We start from the raw sequence: 26111 nt of genomic DNA, 5'->3' as shown, positions 1-26111 counted from the left end.
TTTAATGATTGTGACCCATTCACAATTTCCCTGGATAACTGTATGAGGTCTTTCACAGATGTTGTACAGAGTCCTATTGCAAAGCCAGTTTCATCAAAGTTCCATATATCATCTTCATGTATGCTGTGCTCTTGAATGGTGGCATATACAACTTCAAACCACTGTTTTATAACTTGTGGACCCTCCTGCTTCGCATGCTGGTATGTAATCCTTCAATTATATCTTGTACATAGTTCAGGACAGCATTTTGTAAAAGAATAGGCCCAGTTGACTCCAAGGACTGCAGTAGAATCTTGTGTACATTCACAAAGTAAAATTTGTGCCATTCCATGCAGAAACTCTGGCCGAATTGAAAAGCCTTGTTTATCTGCATCTAGCAGTCGCTTGACAAGAGATTCTTCTTCAATAGCAGTCAATTTATGGCCATTAGTGCATATTTCTGATTGTGGTTTGATGCCAGCAAGCCACTCGCGAAGGGTGCTTTCAGATACACCAAATATCTTAGCAGCTTTCAATTTTGATCTGACTTTTTTATATTTTCATGCGGTAATAGCCATTTGCATGCAAGCTTCCTTAGATAAAGGCATTTTATATGAAAATGATGAAAAATGACACATTGAAGAATGTTGATTTGGGGGTGCGGTGAAAATCCGCGGTTCGGTCGTATTCGCGGCTCGGCCGTGGATTACGTTATCCGATCCGAGCGGCCTTGCTTACCAATTGAGCGGAATCACTTGCGCTTCGGATACAGGTACATCTGTCCACCTATTTTACTGACTGAGTACGATGCTGACTATATATCATTGACCGTGCACTGTATACCTAGCACTCCGTACATGTTGTACATCGTTCAGGACAGTCAATTATTAATTTGTGGTCGGAGATAACGGAAAACATACATCCGATACTGATGCTATCACATCTCACGCTTCGGATTGTTTGCTGAGTAGGCGCTTTGGTATCATATGGTATCTATCTAGATACCAACGAGGCTCCTCTATATAGTATCGAGAGGTTGACCGCGCGGATTCGAAGTTCGTTGGAGCTGCGAAGAAAACACCTATTCAGCAACAAATACTAATTCCAACATGGCGGAGAAAGAAGAAGTATGTTATTTTCATGTAGTCTTGCTGCTTTCTGACGTATATCGTTTTCTTCCTTTTTGTTTCACTTTGTTTCCTATACCAAGTTCAATTCCAAGCTCTGCAAAATCTCAGGACTATCACATTCGAACATCAAAGCTAATCAACTTGTCCAGGCCCCCAAAATCTACAAACACGCTGACAGCGACGGCCACTTCCGGCGCAAAGACTCGACCTTTCGCTCCTCCATCTCCCGCTCCCCGGACGCACCCTTCCCCGCTGAAAAGGGCCGCTACGTCCTCTACATCAACTACCTTTGTCCCTGGGCGCACCGCGCCAACTTGGTCCAATCCCTCAAGGGCCTCGTCGAGCACCGCATCATCGACATGGCCGTCCTGGACCCGGAGCTGGGGCCCGACGGGTGGTTCTTCTCCGACCGCTACGGCACAGATGAGAAGGACCCGCTGTACGGGTTCACCTTGCTGAAGGATCTGTATCTCAAGGCCGATCCGGGCTACGAGGGACGGTACACGGTCCCCATGCTCTGGGACCGGAAGAGAGAGACCATCGTCAATAACGAGAGTAGTGAGATTATCCGTATGTTTTACACCGAGTTTGATGACCTCCTCCCCGCTGAGCTGCGCGAGTGCAATCGTCCCGGAGGGGGTCTATACCCCGAACATCTGAGGAAGGAAATCGACTCCATGAACGAATGGGTCTACCCGCTCATCAACAACGGAGTCTACAAGACCGGCTTTGCAACGACCCAGCAGGCCTACGAGGCGAATGTCTATTCGCTCTTTGAGGCCCTGGATCGCGTCGAGGAACACCTGGGTCAACCGGGTCATCAGCCGTTCCTGTTCGGGGAGCATATCACCGAGGCGGATATCAGATTGTATACGACCATCGCGCGGTTCGATGTCGCGTATTATCTGCTCTTCAGGTGCAATCTGAAGATGATCCGGCATGATTATCCGCGGATCCATCTGTGGTTTCGGAGGTTGTATTTTGATAGGTCCGGCGAGACGAGGGGCGGGGTGTTTGGGAGGACGACGTTTTTTGATCAGGTTAGTTTCGTTAGACTCTCCTTTCTTCTTTTTTTGCTCGTGGCATGGATTCAGATAAAGATAAGTCTGAGGAACTCATTGACTGATTGACTGACTTTATCTCATTTTATAGTATAAAATCGGATACGCCAACACCAGAGGCAAACCCGCCGGCGGCGGGGAGCTCATCATCCCAGCCGGGCCGTATCCGGATATTCTTCCCCTGGAGGAGGAATAGTAGCAGCAGTAGCAGCAGTAGTAGCTATATGTTGTCGACTCACGCTTGACAGGACACGGAAAGTCGGAGATCATGGTTCATGCTTGATGACAGAGTTACACTAGTCTATTATATCTACTATATCGGAGATCAGATCGATTGGTTATGAGGGCAATTGAGAATATATATGAATATATATATGTGAATTTGCTATGAAACGCGGTAGGGTAGTTATTACTGTAGAGAAAAGTTGTGGATGGCATCGCGTTGACAGTGACAGCTGTTTTATGTAGTTTGTACTGTACTGTAGATCATGCATAAAAGAGAGGGTTTGTGCCTGTCAACTGTCAAAAAAGTCTCAAAATTGCTTTCTAATAAATAATTGCCCTTGACCGAAAATGCTAGGATAATTGTACCACCAGTGTACAGTAACCAGTGTACAGTACCACTGTGCGTACATGTGCATCTATCTCCACACGGCCTTGCCAATAGTCATAATAATATCGCTACCACATATTATCGGATCTAAGTTCTACTGTCGAAGTAAAAGTAAACTTTGTCAATCTAAACTTAGACCGAAATTCTCGAATAATAACAATGATGTAGAAGAGGTCCGACATTAAGTTAGATATAGAGATTGACAGAAAACAGAGTTCCAGAATCTTCTCAAACCTATTTTTTGTTTGAAGGAAGGCCTGTGCTTGCTGTGTCTCAGAAGGCTAACTCAACTGAGCACGGTCATGAAATGAGAAAGTGTCGGAAGTTGTCTCTTCATTCGGTATGTATATAAGTATAGGCGCGTACATACAATCAAAGAAAATTTTTTTCTTTCCTCTGCTGGTCTTGCTTGAAAACAAGCTCAATTCTTCTCAATGTCCACCTAAAACAAATGCCGATATCCTTTCGGTTCTTCCCGCTTAGTTACGGAGTAGTATGTAGTGCCTGGTACCTAGTACAGGTGCAACATGTAAAACTCACTGTAAAACCTGACTAAACCTGACTAATAGCAGAGGAGCCCCCACGCCTGCCAAAAATTTTTTTTGTGTCTAAAAATCTGAATGAAGTCATAGTCATAGCATTCAGATATGCTTAACTGATCGCTCAGCTTTGCTGCCTATCACATATTAGCTTCAAACACTAGTGTTGTGAGAATAAGATGAAGAAATTTAGATCTAGACCGCAAGGCGCGGTTGACATTTTTCTAGACTTCCAAGACCCCCAGCCCAAGCCCTGTCGGTGGGGACTGCATCAAGCGCGTCAACAAACCCGTGCCGAATAATGTACCGTACAGATCCTGCAATCCACGTATATGATTGCAGTCGAACGCATGCTCGTGCAGAATTTCTGCAGACTCTGCAGGATGCAGATGAAAGTGGGCACCATTTTAGGTGTGGGGGGAAAATCGGGAAATCGAGAGGTCCGTGTTAAGCTTGTGTGGCTTTGGGATGTGAGAAGATGACAAGGAAATGTGGGTGGGAACTTTAATCGTTGGCCCGCGTCAAGCGCATCTCGATATTCTCGAAAACAGAAAAAAAAAATTCCTTGGGGCTGGACTTTTCGAGAATATGCAGTAGTTTCCGAGCCTGCCGCCAAGTCGGTCTGCGACTCCGGTGCGCTTAGGCGCGGTAATAATAAAAATAACACGGGGTGCTCTCCATACAAGGGACGTCATGCAGCGGCAGGTGAATGATGGCAACGATGTTTGGCAGGCTGGTTCAAGCCATGGTTTGATATTGACCATATCTTGGTGTCTAGGCTTCACCTAGGGTGCTCATCCCAGGTCGAGAGGAGTATCTCCTCGGAGAGCTTTTGTGGTGGAATAATCCTGCAGATGAGAAAAAAATTTTTTAGTATCAGATAGCATCTTGGTTAGCAAACATCTGACAGGGGTCTTGGCGCTAGACTAGATAAAAAAACACCACATCAAGGTTTCGGGATTCGATAAGCAGTAGCGGATATTGTATCCGAAAAAAAAGGAATGGCAGTACTAGAGTCATCGAAAGTCACTTTCTCAAAAGGGCCACAATCGCGGCCATCATACTACTGTATTATCATTGCAGCAGTCTAAGGCAGCATCGTCACTCGTGTACCCTGGGGCCGATTATCGGGACACCAAGCGTACGGCCATGGGAATCTCGTTCTTTTTTTCTCTGGCCCCGACTCCAACTCCTGTATCGTACCGGCCACTAAAAACAATTTATCGTTGACGCAAACAGAACGATTTGTGCGTGCTGACACTGCAGGAAAGAGATAACATATGCCGATTCTTCATGCTCGCGACTTTACTAGTCTCGCACGGACTCAACAGACTCGGTTAGTCCATGCATCAACGTCAACAGAACCCTTCGGCGACTTTGCAGGAATGACGGCAAAGGAACTGCGCCGGTGCGTAGAAGATCATAGAAACTGGCGACGGAAGCATGCGCTTAAAGCAAGAGCATTTTTCTTTTGTTTAGCCATAGCCGTGATAAATTGATTGGCCGATAGCGTGCTCTCCGTGATCAACCAGATATCGGGAATAGGTTCTAGGATGTGATTCGAAATGCGATGAAAATTTGCATCACAACCTTCGAAAGATCACAACTTACTACCATTTTGGTTCACCAACAGTGGCTTGTTTCAGCTTCATATTGGTCGTGTTGCTAGTTAGTCCTCTGTATGAGCGGGAATTGTCGATCTGTGCTACTGCACGAAGCTGATTCAACAGCAGCAGCTATCAGGACGCAAGCCAAGAAGCAGAAGTGAGGCTCCCGATCGGATTCACAGTTTATTGCTGCACGTGGACGATCCATGTGTACACATCGGTGCCCAGTGACGAAACTCGTAGGGTAAAAGCAAACTTGCTAGCAAGGATCAATGCCTGCAGCATGGTCCTTGATGTCAGATATCGAAATTTCATCGCTTGACACTCACATCGCTAGCTTCCTTCTGTAGTTCTTGCAACCCAAGCTTCAAGGTCGCTTATGCATTCTCCATAGTTTCGGGGAGTGAAACGTCCATGTTACCCTATCTTCTCTCTGACGTCGGGCCGAGAGAAGTACATCGCAGTAATGACTCGATTGGGAAAGTCGGGCAGCTCCCTGACACCGTTCGATTGTGCTGGAGACCTGGCAACCATCGTTTGCTGGACGGGAGGAAAAGCCATCCTGCGAAACACCCTTGGCAGGAAAGTCGGTGCCAACACGTATCACCAATAATATCAGCGCCGCCGGTGCTCCTAAACCCAACCAGTCTTATTCTTCGCAGTAACAGATGATCTGTAGCAACACCATGCCTTTCAGTGTCAATAAAAGAATATATACTGTGTATTCATGGCGCAATAATAATGACTACTGAATGACACTAATAGATGCGGTACTAGCTTCAATTATGCGAACGGAGTCCGCTCAAGACTGTCGTGCAAAACGGCACCGCAACTTAGCAATGCAAGTTTGCGGTAGGCTATATAGCCTACAATAAACAATGCATTTGGAGACTGCAGCTTATGGGTATTGGTTACCGTAAATAATCCTTGCAGGTTATTCCGTAGCTAGGTACGTGTACTCCGTACCAGCTAACCAGGTTTAATCGAGGGTGGAAGCTTCAACGGTCAAATCGGTGAAGCCCTAATTTTGAATCAGCAATGGAAATATTCCGAGATTCTGTGTCTTTCCGCTCCCCGTGCGGTACGGTTCGGTCGGAGAGTCGATCTGCAATTGGTTTTGGTTTGGCTTGATGGGCTTGGGGCATGATATGGTCGCTTCATCAGGGATAACTGGCCCGATCCCTCGCGTAGCGGTCCCAAGGCCAGAGCGATGGGTACGTAGGTAATAGCCCTGGAAGAGCCTAAGAGCAAGGCGGAGAAAGAAGGGGAAAAGCGCTGAAAATTTAGAGAAGTGATGAACGACCCCACATGCTCTGTACGGGGTTAGGGAGCACGTTCTGATGGTGCTGTTCGGTCAGGACTCAGGCCCGTGTTCTGAAACAGAGTGTCGCAAGTTTCCAATAGAAAGGGATCTTGACGAATGCAGCCCAGAATTCAAGTCAAGCTCTGTCATAATCGACCCCTGAACGTCGACAACGTCAGGATCTTGTAGCCTTGTTTGATCCATAAGTCATACATACTCCGTACTCCATACGGAGTGCTCCGCGCTGGGTCTCCATCAGGGTCCTGACATACGGAGTAATACCGAGGAAATTGAGTCTGGTTGAAGCCAGGTCTATATTATTGACTGGATAGAGCCGAGGCGGCGATCACCAGATGACCATGGCGGCATGGCCGTTGACCAAGTTGCCTACATAGTGGTAGGCTATCTTCCAACGGCCACCTTGGCTTGTTCTTTGGGAAGCCCCCAACATTAACCAAGTATGCGCAGTACGTAGTAATAATTCCGAGGTGCAAAGGTCAGCTGTGCCGTTCGTGTTACTCCATATTTGTTCGAGCCAACCAGCTTGACTCTGAAGGAGTACGCAGTACTGGTACGGAGTACGGAGTAGTCTAGATAGACCAAGTAGCTCTCCCGTGGCAGTGGGACATGGTCCATGCTTGCACTTGGAATGCTGGGCAGGCCCATAACTTAACCTTGAGGGACCGACAGCGGTTTCTAATCTGTCCCCCTTATATAGACGGGCCCAGCCCCGTGCCCCTGCTGATTCTAATAGCACTGGGAGACTTGATACTGGGAAAAATACGCAGTACTATGTTCGGAGTCGGGATTTGGCGGTTCAAGTTGGGGAGCTGTCAAGGAGACTAGGAGCACCAAAGGCACGAGAACCCTGTGATCCGCATCCACCAGAGAGCAACCGGACTCGTTCTTGAGAGTCGCGCGGGCTCTCCAGTAGTACTGCGTAAGTCGAGCAGGTATCCGCAAAGTGGCTCAAGGTGGGTAAAAGGAGGAGCGCCTAGCAGCAGCAGCTTCAGGTGGCGCGCGCCGCAGCACCAGACCCGCGATGACAGTGGGAGGAAATGGGGAGTTAGTGACCCTTGCACGAACCTTTTTGGCTCGTGGAGGCCGCTGTGCGCTCTCCGTAGCGCGATGCCGGTAGCAGGAGCGGGCCTGCGGCGCTGAGAGACGGCGCCGGGGATCGCTCGACCTCGTTCTTTGGGGGCACGACCACGATGGGCCATGGAGCAGCGGCGACGGGCCGGTGGGTCCTTTGTCTCGAGCTCGACGACGGGACCAGCGCGCGAGCCGTGGGAAGCTGGGAGGTTGGGAGAGCTGCAGGTCGGGAGGAGCGGTGGATGGCGGTGGATGCTAATAACAGTGTCAGCGTGGGCGTGGAGGAAGGATGGATCATGTCATCTGGGCTGTGGATGTTGCTGAGTGAGGCAGAGAGACAGAGGGAGAGGGAGAGACCGGCATGGTGGGGAGTCCGTCTTTCTTCCTCTTCCGTGGCCGCTCCGGGCGTGCACGGGGTACCTCCGTGCTCATGGCCGCAAGTACCGAGTATCAGCTTCGCGGCGATCAGCACGAGGTCTCTGGGTCCCAGCATGCACCCGTTCAACGCCAGCTGCATTGGTTGGGACCTTGGAATCGACGTCGCAGTCATAATTTGATAATTCATTCGGACGGTGCCTCGAGCACGTTATCCGCCGGTTGATAACCATATCAGAACAATCCCTGCTCTCTTGCTGCGTAGCGTAAGGATGCACCAAAAGAAAGCAGAACAGTGGACAGGAAAAAGGGGAAAAAAAAAGACGGCATCGTCCTCATCTGATTGGCGTCCTTGTTGACCCTTCTATCGCATACTGCGTACACAGTGTCAGTATATCTCTGCGGTTCCCGCTGCCGCGTCCTCTTCATCTGCCTCCCGTCCGGATCGTCGAGAGAGCAGATTCAATTGTCTCGCATCCAAACTGCAAAGGGCATCCGGTGCTGCCAAAGCTTCTTGAGCTTGCTGTGGAGAGGGCTAGCTCTGCTGTCAGCCCACTCGCTGCCCGGAACCGTCAGGCGAAGTGGGAAACCAAAGTCAACTCTAAGGTCGAGGTCTGGCTGTGGCGGCTTCAAACTCACCCTGCGCGGGTCGCACGTCTCCCGTCGGCCCCCGTACAGCCGCCAGTAATCGCTCTCTCTCTTTTCGCCCGGTCTGTGTGGCCGCCCCCCTCGAACGCCGACGCCCGTTCTTCTCGCTCGACTGCTGCCCTCCTGTTTCCCTTCTTTCTACCATCCTGTCCTTCTCCCGGTTGTTTGGTATAGTTATAATTGTCCTTGCCTGAGATCGTGCTGGTCGGGCGTTCTGCCGTCTTCCCGAGTGTCGGTCCGCATCCCGTCTACCTAGACCTGCCCACCGCCGCCCCGTCCTCTGGCTGCATCCTCATATGCCGGTCCGGTGCAGGCACATGCTGTTGGTCCTCTGAAGAAGCTCTGGCAAGCCTTCTCTCCTCGCGTGCAGGTCATTTTTGACATTCGTATATCAACCGGGCTGTGTCGCCCAGCGTATATACTCTCTCGTACGACGCTCCTCCGGTACACCGTTGGCGCAATCCGGCCCTGGAAAGCCGCCCTGTCTTCAATTCTTCCTGGCTGGGTGAGTACACCCTGGTCTCAAGGCCCTCCCCGGCTTACGTGGCTTCAGGTCTCTAACAAGCCTGCCCTTTAAGTTCTGTATCCTCTAGGGTGCGCGTTGTGATCGCTGCTGTCGACTTCGGACAGTGCGCCCGCAGCTTTACCGTTCCATTACCGCGTCCTCTAATTTCCCTTCCCACATCTGTCGGAAGTTTAAGCGTTTTCTCACCGAGGGTGAGATTGATTTGGCAACCATGTCGGGGAAAATGACGTTGTACAAGCTGGTGGTGCTGGGAGATGGAGGTGTAGGAAAGACGGCTCTTACCATTCAGGTTTGCGCGACCCATGGATAAGGCACCATCCTCTTGAGCTGTGACTGAATAAAAAGCAGCTCTGTTTGAACCACTTCGTCGAGACCTACGATCCCACCATTGAAGACTCGTACCGGAAGCAGGTCGTGATCGACCAACAATCTTGCATGCTGGAAGTGCTGGACACCGCGGGGCAGGAAGAATATACCGCATTGAGGGACCAGTGGATCCGGGATGGAGAGGGCTTCGTGCTCGTCTACAGCATCACGTCCCGAGCCTCGTTTTCTCGTATTCACAAGTTCTACAACCAGATACAGCTGGTCAAGGAGTCTGCGAATTCCGGATCCCCCACGGGCGGCAGCTACCTGGGATCGCCCCTCAACCCTCCGTCGGGGCCGACCGGTCCAGTTCCGGTGATGTTGGTGGGCAACAAGAGCGACAAGGTCGTCGAGCGCGCAGTATCTGCACAGGAAGGATCCGCTCTCGCCAAAGAGCTGGGTTGCGAATTTGTGGAGGCCTCCGCAAAGAACTGCATTAACGTTGAGAAAGCATTCTACGACGTGGTCCGGCTGCTCAGGCAGCAGCGCATGCAGCAGCAGGGAGGAAAAGGACAGGACCGACGAGGGACCGGCTTCGGCGGCCAGGGCAAAGACCGAGATGGCAATGCTGAATATCCGAAGTCCTTCCGTCCCGATCGGTCCAAGCCTCATCGCAGCGGCCTGAAGTGTGCAATTCTATAAACCTGGACCTGCAAAAAAAGGTTCTGTCGATTCCGTTCGGTGTTGCTCGTCTGTCCGGTCTCTCTATCTCTACACGCAAGCGTGATCTCTTTCTGGTGGATACTTCTTTTTTTTTATTATCGACTTTTAAATTATCTCTTTTGAGGACTCGTCCAGTGTCTTCCAAATCGCGTGGGCATGTGCGGTGCCAATTCGATTCTCGTACACAGCGAAAATACCTGCGGGAATCCTTGCGGTTGCTCCTGGCTCCAGCTCTGTCTACCAGCACGGTTCCGGCAGGTTGGCTGGCCGACTTCCCGAGTACAGAGACGTCGAACGTACGGTTAATGGTTGATATGCACGGTGCATGTGTTTTGGAGACGCCTTTGGATTTAATCACAGCATAGGTGTTTTAGGCTTCGGGAAACTTTCTGCCTTGGGGTTTGCCGGAGCGGTCGGGATTATTTGAACCAGCAAACTTATAGAAATTGTCGGGTTATCACTGAGGAAACATTGATGGGAAGGAATCGAATGGAATGGAATGGAGAGGGATGAGTATAACACTGGAGGAGGAGGAGGAGGAGGAAGGGAGGCGAAGATGGATGGAAGGGACGATGTGCCCGTGCGCGATCTCTGATATATTGAGAGCGATGCATCGTTTTGATTACAGTCTTTTGGGTTTTCTGTTGAGTGTTGAAAGAAGAAGCGATGTCTTCCCCCAAAAAGCCGCGAGAACGCCATCGACAAGTCAGCACATATTTTGATATGATACCCTACGACAGAGCTTTGGAGATAGTCAATGAACCTTCAATGATATCTAGTTTTTTCTCTCTGTTTCTAGGATCGTTCCCACGTTCAGTCTACCACATTTTCAGCCAGCAAAGCGATGTTCTCGAGCCATGTACCGGATCGTCGATGGATCTGCCTGGATCTTTCTCGTGTTTCCGTCGATGCATGCTCATGGCCGGGACATGTCCCGAGCGTACTGTGTAGCACGACTTCAAAAACCAACATCACATGGGCATCCCTTATTATGTCCTGATGCCCAACCTGCAACGTTCCACCGGCCATCCCGTCATCCTCGTGGTCGAGTCGACATGTGACCTGGTGACAGCCCTCGGCATGCCAGCACCCGACACTTACTACCGGTGAGCTCTACGCAGTTAGAGACGAGACTCTGTGATCTGACAGCAATTCTGGACGGATACCAGCATGGGCGAGGCGATGGCGGGGCAGGCAAGCCTAAGTTGTCTAAGCCTTGAATTTTAGTACTTACTGTACGGAGTACAAGAGCTTCGCTCGAGCGGAATCCAGGCGGAGAAGATGATCTGCCCTGATCGGGTCTTCTAACACCTAATCCTTCAGGGGGGCAAATGAGGTATTTTAGGAAGAGAGGAGCGGCTCAGGCTGGACGGATCTCCGTACTATACAAGTAGTATAGGCTTGAATGTCCTCATGGAGCATGAGGCCACCGGCACTGCAGAACGGGTATGCACGAGACGTGGGATCTTTTGTGCGCTGCACGGTCAAAAGGAAGAGAGAAGAGCTTGTTCTTTTTCTGTTTCCGTTTCTGTCCCTGTACTGTATTGGGCCCAGTCGCTGGTGAGACAGAGAGGCTTATTTCTCATTTATGGGGCGCGCGGGCTTTCCCCGCACCGCGGACAGGATGCGGAGAGCCTAGGTATGTGCTGGACATGTATGTACCTACCTTAGGACTAGGGAGAGTCGATCCTACGCGGCTGAAGAACAGAACAGGTGCTCTTCCTTTTCTCCGGGCTGGAGCTCTGGCCCCTTGTTCGCTGGAGAGCTATCACTCTAAGCCAGCTCGACCCCAGCCGGGGAAGGCTTTCGCGGGGAGAGGCAGCCGATACCCCACCGCCCATAGCCGAACAGAGCGCCGTGTGGGGTATCCGATGGCTTCCCCAGGTCTGCAGAGACAACGCCGTCTATCGCCAGGATGACTCCCTACAGGCCAGCATTCCTCGGTAAGCGGCTGCTTTACCCGTCGGCTGCGTCTGGGCAGAGGAAGCCTGGATACTTCAGCTTCGTCTGTGACTGTTGCTGTTACCAGGCACGGGGCTGGTCTGATTCATCTTATCCCTGCGGATCAGGATCTACCTGCTACTACTATTTACTACTGCTGACTAGAGCTCCTACACTACTTTCCTAGGTACATATCAGGTACCTCCGTTCCATCTCGATCTGCTAGCATCACCATCAAGACAGACACCCACATCACATTCATCCCCCCCCCCCCCCTTAGTCTCACCTTCACACCGTCCATGCCGCACCCGCAAGACACCGTGCAGGAGCTCTCCCTGCGCGACCCCGAGTCCTTCTGGCGGCACCACGCCGACCTGCTGCACTGGCACCGGAAACCCTCGCGTGCCCTGCGCCGCACCACAAAGACCCTCCCCAGCGGTGTCTCCCACCCGCACTGGACCTGGTTCCCCGACGGCGAGATCTCCACGACCTACAACTGCCTCGATAGGCATGTTGCCGCTGGACGGGGTGACAATGTTGCCATCATCTGGGAGTCCCCCGTCACGGGGTCGAAGGAGAAGTATACGTACCGTCGCCTGCTGGATGAGGTCGAGGTCCTGGCGGGTGTGCTGAGGGAGGAGGGAGTGCGGAAGGGGGATGTTGTGCTGATCTACAGTATGTCTTCTATCTTTTGTATCTTTGTATGCCTTGTATGCTAACGCTGTCAGTGCCCATGATCCCCGCCGCGCTCATCGCCGCTCTGGCCATCGTCCGCCTGGGCGCCATGCACGCCGCCGTCTTTGGCGGTTTCGCGGCCACCTCCCTCGCCCAGCGCATCGAGGCGGCAAAGCCGCGTATGATCATGACGGCTTCGTGCGGCATTGAGGGAACCAAGGGCCCGCTGGCCTACCGGCCCATGGTCGAGGGTGCCATCGAGAAGAGCAGCTTCAAGCCCGAGAAGGTCATCATCTGGCAGCGGGATCAGCTGCGGTGGGACAAGCCGGACAAGTTGGCCGGTCAGCGGAACTGGCAGAGGCTGGTTAAGAGTGCGCGGAATCGGGGCGTGAGGGCTGAGGCGGTGCCTGTGAAGAGTAATGAGGGGTTGTATGTCATCTATACGAGTGGTATGTCGATTGACTATGTCTAGGTCAGCAGAAACTGATAGAGACTAGGCACGACTGGCCTACCAAAAGGCGTCATTCGGGAAGCTGGCGGACATGCCGTCGGACTGAGCCTCTCTATTAGGTATCTCTTCGATATCAATGGCCCCGGGGATGTCATGTTCTGCACGTCAGATATCGGCTGGGTTGTGGGCCACTGCTACATCCTTTACGGACCGCTGATGGTGGGTGCCACGTCCATCCTGTACGAGGGAAAGCCCGTCGGCACCCCTGACGCCGGAGCGTTCTGGCGTGTAGTCGAGGAACACAAGGTGAACACCCTCTCCACGGCGCCCACTGCCCTCCGCGCTATCCGCAAGGACGACCCGGACAACAAGTTCTTCGAAGAGGTCGGCCGGCGCGGCGGGCTGAAGACGCTTAGGGGGCTCTTCCTCGCGGGCGAGAGGAGCGAGCCCAGCATCATTCGCATCTATCAGGACCTGTTGACCAAGTATGCTGCACCTGGTGCCAACGTCGTCGACCACTGGTGGTCAACCGAGTCCGGGTCTCCCATCTCGGGACTGGCACAGCACAGCACAGCCGGTCTGCTTGCTCCGGCCAGTCCTCAGGATGCAGCCTACAAGCCTCTACCCATCAAGCCCGGGTCCGCAGGGAAGCCAATGCCCGGGTTTGACGTGCGGATCGTCGACGACGAGGGCAACGAAGTGCCCAAGGGAACCATGGGGAACGTCGTGATGGTGACGCCGCTGGCTCCGACGGGACTCACGACACTCTTCAACGACGAAGAACGATTCTACAAGGGCTACCTCAAGCGCTTTAACGGCCGCTGGCTGGACACGGGTGATGCGGGCATGATCGATGAAGACGGATACATTCATATCATGGCGCGGTCAGACGATATCATCAACGTTGCGGCGCATCGGTTCAGTACGGGTGAGTCTTAACATTGCTATGTCTATAGCTACCAATTCTTTCTGAGCAAAACTGACAAACCACAGGCGCAATCGAACAAGCCATCCTCTCCCACCCCGACGTCGGTGAAGCCAGCGTCGTTGGCATCCCCGACCCCCTCAAAGGCCACCTCCCTTTCGCATTCATCCAGCCTCGCACCACCCCTGGCTCCAACGATGGCCCCATCCCAGCAACCCCGATGCCGGAACTCTTCACCTCCATCAACACCCTCGTCCGCGAGCAGATCGGCGCCATCGCCTCCCTAGGCGGCATCATCCAGGGCCGGAACATGATCCCCAAGACGCGCAGCGGGAAGACGCTGCGGCGGGTGCTGCGCGAGTTGGTGGAGAACGGAGTGAAGGGCGACTTTGATGCCAAGGTGAATGTGCCGCCGACGGTGGAGGATGCGGAGGTGGTGACTGTTGCGAGGGGCAGGGTGAGGGAGTACTTTGAGGAGAGGGAAGGGGCTAAGAAGATGGGGAGGGCGAAGTTGTAGATTTGTTTCTCGTTCCCCCATTTCTTTTTGGTTCATACGGCTGTGATTGGTGTGCCTTGTGGCTTTTTGTTGGTTGGTTGGCTGTTTGACTTGGCGACTTGGATTGGATATGATATGACATGATATCATGGATGGTATATGACCTGATCGATCGAATAAATCTGATATCCCTATATATAAACATTGATATATGCAAACACCTGCTTTACTACTGATACCAACGCCAATCGATTGCTTTATACCTAGATGGATTGCCATATATCAGTTAAAGCAAATCTTCGTGAGATGAGGTCATTCTTTTCGCCCACAGTCGAAATCCCCGGGGTCTTTTCCCTTCTTGAACTTAAAAGATGTATATAGTATAGGCAGACAGACATATCTGGACGGTCCAAAACGAGACATTGAAGAAGAATGGTAAATATGTATTTCCCGGGTTGACTTTACGAAACCCAACACCTTCCCAGGTGGTTTTTCTTACAGTGGCCTAAGTTAAGGCTGCCATATTCAACACTCAACCATGGTTCAAAGCATCCTATCTAGCATTCTCTGTACTATGTATGCCTTTATTGTCCGACAGGTTATTAGGCGGGCTTCCTATTCCTTTTCTACCTAGTACTGGCTGGTGAACTATCAGCTGTTTTTTACTATGAATCCAGGGCCCTACTAACTTCAGGGTTTTGAATGGAATGGTAGGTAGTCTCCTGTACAGTTAATGTCAACTGTGGTGAATGGTGCTAAGTGCTAGATCTGGATCTACCTAGGCGAGCAGATTACTCACTTGGTGGAAATTCTCATTGATCAGTGAATGCCTCCAGACTTGACCAGTGAATGATTGGTCTTCTTGGTCGGGAGGTACTATGCTTTGATAACTTTCTTTATCTTCTTCGTCCTCTGCTTCAACTTCAACCTCTCATGGTCCTGCCACCTATCTTCTCTTAACACTTCTACCAGGCTTACAAGTGTACCTGTCGTGACCTGGCCATTCTTCCAGCTATTCCTTCAAATCATCCTGCTAAGATATATAACCTCTTCTTCAACCTCTCATTCTTCGACTCTATCCCAGAATGCCCCACCCGTTCATTCCCTGGGCTCCCTGCCCCACGATCACACCCGCCGAATCACACAAAGTTCAACATAAAGAGAAAGTGACATTACATGTGCACAGATGTTATTCTTTCTTTCTTTCTTTTTTTTTCTCTTAGATAGCCATTCCTTGCCTTTAAGTGCTTCCTGCCATCCCTGTTCCATACTTTGTAGCATCAATGAGATTCTCTCATCGCTAGAAGCCTCACATCCTCTTAGACCGATAAACCACCCAAAGAGACACTGTTTCTCTTCAATGTCTATCTCCTCCTTGTCAGTGTCGAGCCAGGAGCTTGCTTGTAGTGAATTTGACTTATTATCTAGCTTATAGAAATGTGGAAAGTTGTCCAACTTTTCAGCTGAGAGTAAATGGTACATAAGAATTGTCTGTGGAAAGCCAGAGTGTGGGAGACTAGCAGTCAAGAAGATAAGTAGGCAGAAAGTTTGTCTCATGTATCTGATTATGTTGAAGAATTCTGGATGAATTCCGTGCCTACTCTTCATTTGACAGGCCTAATAATTGCCTAAATTATTTATCAATTCAGTTCTTGGCAGAATTAGTTGTACAGAATAAGTAAACACGCAGATTGGGTAATAGTAGCTAGACTAAAGTCCTCTTCTATTTCACAATCTCTAGCAGGCAGAATCCCATTTATTAATGTAGTATTTTAGACTTGTGGTGTAATAAGGTAGTCAGGCAGGTCCTGGCTAGCCCCGCGTTCCGATCAAGTTCTGCCAAAGCCGAGGATTCGGAGGATATCTAGCTCGAAGGGTTCGGCGTCATGTAGATAGTTTTAGACATCATCCTTACTACTACTCAGCAATGGAACCTTCCTTCTTTCCTTTCTTCCTTTGTCAACCATGATATCAACAAGATAAAGTCCTTGCCAGACAGTGTAGCATATCCTTCGCGGCCTATTAATCCCCGGGTGCCATCAAATACCATACCGCCAGCTTCCCTGCGAAGCTTACAACGAAAGCACCATGTCAGTACTTAGATTAAGTAGGTAGGTCTCTTGGCCCAAGAATCCGGATCACCTAGTAGCTCCGTAGACTTAGTAGACTAATTGACCGACAAGTGATGTATCCAGTTCTAGGAGGTTGTGTTGTCTACTTGTATCGTAGAATATGCGTACCCCGCACCGTGGCTACCTGGTTCTCTTGAACCTACTTCATACAGCATACGGTGTGGCGGAGAGAACTTGTACGAAATCTGATATATCAAATACTTTAAATCGGTCCAGACATGTCATATTGTCAGCTGGGTTGGCGTACGCCACCCAGGTCTGCATGTGACGGATGCGAACTCCGTTGCAGACTTGGCGCAGGGCGGGGAGCTCTGCAGACGCCGCCTTCCATGAAGGGAATACGGTACACAAGCCTGGGTAGATTTGCAAGCTGAAACGGAACGTCCGTTCCAGCATTTTTCCTCCCTAAGACTGCCCCGGACGCTACGTGGGACCTAGATTCCGAACTTCCTGGCGATTTCGAGAAACCCACCAGTATTCAGATCTACCCACATATCCACCCAGCCGCCCTGTTTTGCCTCCGTGATCTGTTCCTCCGTAAATGACTCCTCGTCCGCCCGCTCCACGTACACCGTCTGGAACCCGCACCCCTTCGCGGCTTTCAGGTCGCCCAGGTGCGCGGCGACGAGCGCGCAGTCCTTGGGCTCCAGGCCAAACCGCGCCGCTGCACCGTTGTACACCAGCGGCGAGGGCTTGTAGGCGCCAAACTGCTCCGAGCTGGCTACATGCGCGAACGGCAAGGGGCCGTACTGTCGGAGGTCTTCCAGCAGGGAGACGTTGCCATTGGAGAGGGTGCAGGTCTCAAATGTCGTGTTCAGCCGGGTGAGGCCTTCGACAGTGTCGGGCCACGGGTCCAGACGGTGCCAGCAGAGGGAGAGCTCGCGAGTCTCGTCGTCCGTGAATAGGCCTTCGATGTTCCATTTCTGGAGGAGCTTCTTGAGGTATTCGTAGTGGTGCTGGTCTACGGAGATAAAGCCTTTGGAGGGTTCGAAATTCCGCGTGAAGTGGTAGTAAGACCTCCGCCATTCGTCGGCAAAGGCACGCCAATCCTCCGGGGTCAGCGCGGACGCGGCCTCCCGCAACTGTGTAGAGAGATCTTTGCCTGGGTCGCGCAGCGCGCGGTCAGTGTGTTCTATCAGGGCCTTGATGACCGACGAGCGCCAGTCGACGGAGGTACCGAACACGTCGAAGAAAACAACCTTGGGAGGCTGTTGCACGGTCATTTTCTTCAGCGCGGGTCGATCGTCCGCCAGGCCTTGCGTTTTGGTCAAATCGGGACTCGGACGGACGTTATGATGGTCTGACCGGTTTTTTTCTTCCAGACGCACAAACCGCAAAGTACCAAGTCAGTACGTAAATTCAAAAAAAAAGAAGCCAGGCATCTTTCCCAACGCCCCGATGACAACCAATGAGTCACATCCCGACTCGAATATGTTAACTAGTTAACTAACATTGTTTTGCTTAGTCAGGAGAGATCAAGGGAGAAACCGGAACGCAGTGGTCAAACATCAGCGTTCAGGCCGCCAGGCCCCGAGGACCTTGAACCGTAGTTTTTTTTGCCAATAGTAAATCGATGACTATTTGCCCGGAACGGGTCCGCAGCGGTAGATGCGTCAGTAGCTCCGATCGTCAACCGCCTTGCATGATCATGAAAACGATCGCATCCGGGGCTGGAAAGACCAAGTATGGGCCTTAGATGGGTCTGGAACGAACATGTGGTTCCCCGATGTTGGGTTCAGCTGTTACGATCCGTGTCCGTGGAGCTGCTGCCGTAGGGGGGATATGGCTCTCCGCTCTCCTGGCTCCTGCAAGCAATAGATCAGACTGCACGGATATAGTGGTAGGAAAACGAAAGATGAGCAAAAGATCTGGTGGATATCCTCGAGAGTCCTGAACGATGAGGGTGTGAAAGACAAGACGAGATAAAATCGAGAGTAGCTGGAATGCTGTGTTCGAGCAGAGGCAGGCGTGACATGATAGAACCCGTGACCTGGCCGGGCCGAGATAACAGCAACAGAAGCATCGAGAGTTCAAGTGCAATCAGTCCATCTTTCTCCTTTTCCTTCAGTACATCCGTCAGGGAGCAGCCAGTCATCATTTGAACAAGAATCTACAGAGCACTTATCACAATTCCTCGATGTTCCTGGCCCTGCTTTATGCACGTTGGGCACCCGTGATGTTTCAGCTAAGGCGAGATAAGTTCTTCATGCATGAGAGTGTCTCTATCAAGATCGTCATCACTGCAACGATGTGGGATAATACATTATTATTATTATTACTATCTGGCCGCTGGTGAACGAGCCACTGATCTCCACGCCCCGTGACTGACGGCCCCTGAGCACGCTGCAGCCTGCACGCGTCACAACGGGGGTGATGTGATGAGGACGATGATGCGACACTCGCGCTGACGCTTTGGACTGCTGTGGCACTTCTTGACCCAATCAGACCAGAATATGGATTAGAACTAGTCAACGCAGAGGGATTGAGATGATACTACGGAGTACACTGTGCGCGACCAGATAACGATTCGACAACACTGCGTACGGAGTGCTCCGTACACAGGACGGAATACTACTCGGTTATTGCTTGTTTGCCTGTGCCAGAAGAGTATTACTACGCCGTACTTCCTAGGTACTACGTTGTAGAACTGCCCCCAGAGTCTAGGACCCAAGGAACGCGCCCTGTGCCCCTGTGGCAGTGGACTTGTGCTTTTTTCGCTGTTCGTCGTTTAGGGAAGCGGTCCGTTCTTAGATCGAGCCATGAACCGAGAAAACTGAGATCGCATCCATGGTTGAGCCGCGTACAGGTGCACAATGCAATGTGAACTTCATGTGTTGTTTGGATTTGGTGCACGGCATGATACCAATAATAACCTTGTCACGGAGGATTATCAAGTGCTGACCGTTGAAGATGAGCCTGTCCGAAGCAGCAGACCCCGACAAGGGTCGCGACTCGGGCTATCACCAGGTACCTGCGCCAACGACCATCGTTCCCCTGAGCTCCTGGCGTGGGTGACGGCCCAAGTGGGGTCTATCTGGAGCTGGACCCTCTTAACTACTGCACGCTCTGGCACTTTGAGGACCAATTTTCACCTCCGGTGGACACCGCGTTCGCATGGCCCTGCCCGTCATCGTTCATTAGTCAGAACTCTGAAGGGATCGATGCTGACATGCTGCCATCTCATCCTCGAAAAAAGGGGATAGGGGCCACACGGCTGGCGGGAAGAGGTTCCAGTTGGAGGACAAGGCCGGTCCGAGTTCTCGATGCTCCACAGGTTTAATTGCGCGAACACCTAGCGAAAATGGAACCAACTCCGTCCCTCAGCGGTTCTTTCTCGGTTCCCTAACAGATACCAGAACGAGTTCTCGAACCCTTTTGCACGATTATTACTACTGCGTACGGCGCAGTACTGTGGACGTTTTCCCCGTGTACTGAGTACGTACGCTGGTGTGGGTATGTCTCTTGCCAAGCGGAAATTTAGCCCAGACGACTCCAAATAATAATGATACTACAGCGGAGTACGCAATAATAATAATAATGCTGCGCCTAAACTACGCAGTAGTATATGCAGCTCACAGCCGGTTTGTGCACTGGTGTCCGCCAGCCTTCGACGATCAACGATCAGCAGCGGACTGCTCCAGCAACAATCAGGATCGTCTTCCAGCCGTCCTCCACGCACTGGAGATTGGGAGCCTCCTACCGGGCCGGGCGATGTCAACAAGCCTCAGCTGCCAAATCTACCAGATTGTCGGATACCGTATGCTACTGCGTACAATTGCTTTGAATAAATGAAACAAGTCGCCAGGATGCCCGCCAGCCAGCCGGAGCCAACGCCACGCTAAAACAATGCGGGTGCAGCCATTCAGATTGGACACGCTAGATAGCTTGGAGTAATTCTAAAGCCAGCCTTCATGACCTTTCAAAATTCTCTCCTGGACTGGCGACGGCCGCAGCGCGCCTATTCGCCAATATTCCGGGAACAATTCTCCCAGGCGTCATAAAGGAGAAACCCGTTGTAACTGTCGTAACATACGCAGTATAGGGGCCCCAAGGGCTAAAATCTTGGGGGCAGATTCGGAGAACAGCAACACAAAGCGATTCGTCTGTCTAATTGGCCAACAGTGGTTATCGCACCCCACTATGATTGTCTTTGCCCGGTCGAGCTTGTCCATCACTAATGACGGAGCTACATTGAACAGGCTTGCCATCGCCGAGCCTTAAGACCTCCTTTTCTGCATTTTCTATTCTTTTGGGTCGCTCACACTTGTGCTCATTAGTAGGGGAACGTACGATGTGATGTGATCGCGTCCTGCATTGCTTTTTTTTTAAGATAAAGAGTGTTGTTCTGCAAGGTACAGTTCGTTCTGTTGACAGGCCCGCTGTCGAGACGCATCTCGACCTCTTCCGATTTTAGGCCACGATAATCCGTCTGTTCGGCTACCATGGCCAGTGCATTGAACGGCAGACTCTGTGGATCCCCGTCTATCTATTTCAGCTAATCGGGTGAGTTTGTCTTTCTCCATTTCTTACCAAGCACCCCTGCGCCTTATGCATGGGGAGCACAGCTTGTCTTCCATGGCTTTACTCGAGACGTTGGATTAGCTCATGTGCTCATACGCGTTTTGCGCAAGCCGGAGTGAACGTGCCAGAGTGATCTTGCCACGCTCACTCTGGATCTCTCCTCAGATCCTTGAGACTCCCAGTGGGCCGTTGCTGAGCTCGGGAGCTCATGATAGAAACACAAGCATCCCTTGAGTCTGTTGTTCGGCCCATAGTCATTGCGATAACCGCAATCGCATGTCTTACTACAGGCTTGGAATCGGTGGTCGGGAGTGTTGTCAATCGATTCGTGTCTTTTACCCTGGAGTTTGTCGACGGTGTGCTCAGAGACAACAAGTCCAGACGGATGTTCTACCCCCTCTCTAACAGCGACATTCTTACGAACGACCTCACCACTCGCCTGGCGTCGAGTGTCAACGTTTTTTCCGGTAAGAAGCAGGTTACCCCGCAAGGCCCTGTCCGTCTGTCGCTCGATCGCGATTCAGATTCTGCTAAATGTGAATGCGAAAATCGAGCTGACTGAAGTATCTCAGCACTAATTCTATAGAGAACATCCAGTCGCGTCGCGCCAGATCTTCTCATTCCCGGGGACGTCAGATTATAGTCCTCACACTATCCGTGCTCGGAGCCTTGAGTCATCACTGTTCCCAAGCCAATTGACGTCGTCCCACGAACAGGAGGCATTGCGCTATATGCCCACGCCCGCTACTTCGGATTAGAACAGATGCCCTGCGATGCTTCAGCCCTGGACAACCGTTTTCGGAATCAGTTTGCCAGTGTATTTCTTACGCAGCGCAGAATAAAGTGCCTTTGATGACAAGCGTGGCTACTGTTTTGAAGTGGATGACCGAAAAGAGATGGCTACCGATACTGAAGACTATACCGCCTACGCGGCGGAACTATCCCCTACGCAGTCAGACACAGCTTATAGAACACCACCTCGGCAGTCCCTCCGGAGGAGGGATTCATCACCTGTTCCATCATCTTCCGCGTCATTGCCGCTCCATGATTTCTCCCCTGAGGAGCGCGGAGACGTAGTCGATATCATGAATCGCGGATCTATAGCGACATTCGATCCGCGCAGGTTTACGCCCACCTTGCATGCTTCCCTCGTGTCAGAGATCCTTTCCTTGCGGAGAGAATTGGAGAGCAAAACGAAAGTAATTGATGAACTGGAATCGAGTCTGGATGATACGCGGACCGAGAATGAGGCCCTCAATGAGAGCCTGTCGAAAAGTACAAAAGAGACCCGGTCGCTGAAGCGACAGCTGCAGCTCCTTGAGGGCGGCACAGGAAACGCGCTTAGTGAGCTGACCAAGGAGCGTGATGAGGCTCTGCAAAACATATCAGAAGTCCGTAAGAGGCTTGAGCAAGCGCAGAAGAGGGTCCGTACTCAGGAGGAAGAGGTGGAGAGAACACAGATGCTATGGGACCGAGATAAGCAATCGTGGGAAGGGGAGCGAAGAAACTTAGAACGGAAAGTTCACGTAGTTGAAGGCCGGCTTAAAGTTGTACTCAACGAAGTCGCAGCCGCACAAGCAGCCCGTTCTCTAAAGAAAGCTCCGGAAGCCGACATTGATGAGTCGGCGAAAGACGATGATGATGCAACCGCGAAGGGCAGTGATACGGCGAGCATACGATCCGGCAGTGACCTGGGAAGACGGAGGACCAGCACAACGAGTATTACCACCCAGGATGAGGAGCGTCACAATTCCAGACATTCTGTCATGAGCATGGCAAATGGTTATGGAGCGAAGCCTCAGGGTCTCAATCTTGCCGAGGAGCTGGCCTTTGATGAAGAGGAAGAAAATATAGGTCAATCAGGAGATGAGTTTGCTCCAGATTCCCCTGAGGCTTTACCAGAGGAAAAAGAGCGACCTCTGTCAGTTCACTCCCAGCTGTCGATGGCGATGAAAGCCAGGAAAATTCTTGGGCTTTCATGGAATAGCAGCGTTGATCGTCTCGGGACCCCAGATTCTTTGGAGCAAGCACGGGCAGCGGAAGTTGTGCCAGACTTCGCAAAGGACGAGAAATTCCCGCCTGCCCATCATGCCGACTACCGAGACATTGGTGTTCAGTACTCGCCCCCTCCATCCCCTCAATTGCCATCACAGTCTGAAGCCCTGCGATCGGCGGAGAACCCAGAAGAACGCACCCAACCCCCTCCAGAAAAGCACGCCCCGAACGAAGGCAGGAAGCGTACATCTGCCACTGTTACCACCAGTTCCTGCCAGATGAAGGACAGTAGCACTGTGACGTTGCCGATTGAGATGGTGTCCACCTCCTGTCAGACTATCGGCGACCTCCCTAGCCCTCCTTTGACACCAAAACTTCCAGAGTTGGAACCGCAGTCTACCTCGGCTGCGGAGAAGGCTATGACGAACTCTATCTCAACTCAGACTGATGAGATCGTCATTTCGAATAAGGAAGAAAATGAAGCAACTCACGGTGAGAAGCAGCAGCGATTGTCAATTTCCATTCCAACAATTGCAATCTATCCGCCTGGGTCAGACCCGCCATCTCCCCGGAGCGTGGTTCTACCGCCCCAGACGAAAAGTGTTTCATGTCAAACGAATTTCAGGTCGATTGTGGATGTTCGATCAGTCGGCATGCAGACGGAAGAGATCCGAATCGATAAGCGACCCGTTAAACTTCCGGCGAGCCTCCTCCCTTCGGCGATACCTGACCAGCCGCCAACGGCGGCTGAAAATGGGGAATCCCCGATCCAGCCTTACCGTCCGCCTCCTCCGCGGTCGTCTAGAACACCTCTCAGGAGTCCGCCGATTCTTGAATCACCGGCGAAAATTTCGAAGGGCAAACAGCCAGAGAAAGTGCAAGCTTACCCAGGAAACAATGACAATGGCCCTCTGTCCCAGGATACCAGCTCTGGCATACGGCGTCCTCTTAGGACGAGCAGTCTCTTTGCCGGCTTTGAGAATATCAGTGACGAAGAGCTCCCGGATGCTGAGCCTGATATGTTCAGTGACGACGAACTCTTCAACCGTCCAATGGTTTCGTATACTCTGAGGCGAGGAAAGCTGGTCTCCAAGGCTCGTTCCAGCTTTGAGGACAGCCCTCTACGTGAGATTGATGAACCTGGCTTCGGTTCTGATACTGAGATGCACGATTCCCCGATAAACAACGGCACGCCTTCAAGATCAACGAACAGGGAAAGTGTAGGATCTTCAAAGAGAACGCGCCCATCGAGGATGTCCTCCGGGTCGAGACAGCAGGATATTCGCCGCACAGCAATGATCTCCAGTGGAGCAGCAGCGCGCCAAGTCACGCGGCCACGAAGTCCCAGTGAACCCAGCATCAATAGCGGGAGCGCCGGGTCCAGCGTTGCTTCACAGCCTCCGTTCCCCGTGCCTATTCGGCTCAGCTCAAGGAAAGTCCCGATCAGTGCAAGTGACGGTGCACAGAGCCCGACCCCGTACGGTAGCAGGAACTCCACTGACCGCGAAGGGCGACCTATTGCGAGGAGACCAACTCTTCGCAAAGTCCGATCCGCGGCAGCAATATCCAGAGCCGGGCAATCTGAGCGTACAAGGAGCCGCTCACCCCCGGCTATGTCAACCTCGTCTTATGCACCTGATAGCCCTCGGCCGCCAATGCCTTATGATGACATAACGGCACCTCGAGATAGACGCGCCGGTAGGAAGCCGTCTTCCCGTCGCACAGGTTCCTCTCGGACCCATTCGCATAAAAAAGAGGACTCGAGAGCGACATCTGTCCAGCAGACCAGTGTTGTCGATGCGATTGCCCAGACAATGGTCGGAGAATGGATGTACAAGTACGTACGCAGAAGGAAGTCATTCGGCGTTTCGGACTCAAAAGACGGCTGGGAAATCGGAAAGAACACGGACGAAGTATCTGCAAATATTACAAGCAATGGTGTCAGGCACAAGAGATGGGTCTGGCTTGCACCATATGAACGTGCGGTCATGTGGAGCAGCAAGCAACCGACGAGCGGCAGCGCTTTGCTGGGAAAGAGTGGTCGTAAATGTAACTTACACAGCGCCCTCTTTTCGACACTCAGGATGATCGCTAACTGTTTATTAGTACTCATTCAATCTGTGCTTGATGTCAAAGACGACAATCCATTGCCAAAGGGCGCAAGTCCTCAAAGCCAGTTCAACCGGTCTATCTTGATCCTCACTCCACAACGAGCGTTAAAATTCACAGCCATGACTCTGGAGCGTCATTTTGTTTGGCTTACCGCGCTGTCTTTTTTGAGCCACTCGGCGACGGGAATGAACGATCTGGCAGGCTTGCCTCCAGTCCCCCAAGAAAACTCCGCACCCTCTCCGTCGACAGCTGCGCTGCGGCGGAACCCCATCCGTGACTCCATCAAAGTCGCGAAGGTTAAACCACTATCTGGAGCAAAAGGAAACCGTTCTTTTAATGCTCATCCTGTCCCTGTACCGGAAATCCCGATGGATCGAATGGAGGGCCTTGACCCCGTGATGGATGCGGCTGATCCTCCCAACGTCCCGAGATTCTCTTCCCATGCACGCAAGCGTAGCAACACTGCCCCTCGCGCTCCACCAAGTGCACTTCGAAGCTTCGCAAGCCAAGTAACGATGCCTTCAACATATAGCGCGACCACGGCTGGTTCTTCTGATATCTATGCACCATCGTCAATTGGCCACGGCTTCAACAGCGGTGGGAGCAGCTTCAGCCGTCGGACATCTGACGCCAGCGGGCCTTCGAGTGTCGGAACGGGTAACTTTTTCGATGCCGTTGGCACTGTTCGAATGGAGGCTTTCATCCATAGCACTAATAATATGGGCCGATATCGCGGAGGTTATCGTTCGCGACACTCTGTGAGGAGAGACTCAAGCCAATGGGGTTCAGGACATCACGATATCGACTTCCCGAGATCCGAAGATGGCAGTGAGATATATTTCCGTAACGAAGATCCTTTTCGCGGATTTTAATCTTCAGCTTGGTTAGCGACGTTTTAATTGACTTCCTGGAACTGTACCGCTATAATCTCACACATAATCCTTACCTTCTCTCTCTCTTT

The 26111-nt window shown here is 51.7% G+C and overlaps 6 protein-coding genes across 6 annotated transcripts; 4 read left to right on the top strand and 2 right to left on the bottom strand.

Moving 5' to 3' along the window:
- Nucleotides 1–1088: 1088 nt before the first annotated feature.
- On the top strand, nt 1089–2366 carry VTN00DRAFT_2522 (uncharacterized protein; the record flags this gene model as incomplete). The annotated part of the gene is made up of 3 exons (XM_069428747.1): nt 1089–1106; nt 1259–2149; nt 2262–2366. The coding sequence occupies 3 exons, from the start codon at nt 1089–1091 to the stop codon at nt 2364–2366; spliced, it is 1014 nt and encodes a 337-aa protein (XP_069283571.1).
- A 4932-nt stretch (nt 2367–7298) lies between these two features.
- Nucleotides 7299–7874, bottom strand: VTN00DRAFT_2521 (uncharacterized protein; the record flags this gene model as incomplete). Its single annotated transcript, XM_069428746.1, has 1 exon — nt 7299–7874. The coding sequence occupies one exon, from the start codon at nt 7872–7874 to the stop codon at nt 7299–7301; it is 576 nt and encodes a 191-aa protein (XP_069283570.1).
- Nucleotides 7875–9084: 1210 nt separating this feature from the next.
- Nucleotides 9085–9881, top strand: VTN00DRAFT_2520 (uncharacterized protein; the record flags this gene model as incomplete). The annotated part of the gene is made up of 2 exons (XM_069428745.1): nt 9085–9162; nt 9222–9881. The coding sequence occupies 2 exons, from the start codon at nt 9085–9087 to the stop codon at nt 9879–9881; spliced, it is 738 nt and encodes a 245-aa protein (XP_069283569.1).
- Nucleotides 9882–12142: 2261 nt separating this feature from the next.
- Nucleotides 12143–14411, top strand: VTN00DRAFT_2519 (uncharacterized protein; the record flags this gene model as incomplete). The annotated part of the gene is made up of 4 exons (XM_069428743.1): nt 12143–12518; nt 12572–12967; nt 13016–13897; nt 13963–14411. The coding sequence occupies 4 exons, from the start codon at nt 12143–12145 to the stop codon at nt 14409–14411; spliced, it is 2103 nt and encodes a 700-aa protein (XP_069283568.1).
- A 2545-nt stretch (nt 14412–16956) lies between these two features.
- Nucleotides 16957–17745, bottom strand: VTN00DRAFT_2518 (uncharacterized protein; the record flags this gene model as incomplete). The annotated part of the gene is made up of 1 exon (XM_069428742.1): nt 16957–17745. The coding sequence occupies one exon, from the start codon at nt 17743–17745 to the stop codon at nt 16957–16959; it is 789 nt and encodes a 262-aa protein (XP_069283567.1).
- A 4194-nt stretch (nt 17746–21939) lies between these two features.
- VTN00DRAFT_2517 (uncharacterized protein) lies at nt 21940–26022 on the top strand (the record flags this gene model as incomplete). The annotated part of the gene is made up of 2 exons (XM_069428741.1): nt 21940–25087; nt 25145–26022. The coding sequence occupies 2 exons, from the start codon at nt 21940–21942 to the stop codon at nt 26020–26022; spliced, it is 4026 nt and encodes a 1341-aa protein (XP_069283566.1).
- Nucleotides 26023–26111: the final 89 nt, after the last annotated feature.

The sequence above is a fragment of the Thermoascus crustaceus genome, assembly GCF_041956765.1.
Source record: "Thermoascus crustaceus strain CBS 181.67 unplaced genomic scaffold VTN00scaffold_10, whole genome shotgun sequence".
Classification (NCBI taxonomy): Eukaryota; Fungi; Ascomycota; class Eurotiomycetes; order Eurotiales; family Thermoascaceae; genus Thermoascus; species Thermoascus crustaceus.
Note: the sequence above shows the minus strand (reverse complement) of the source record. Positions and strands in the feature narration are given on the sequence as shown.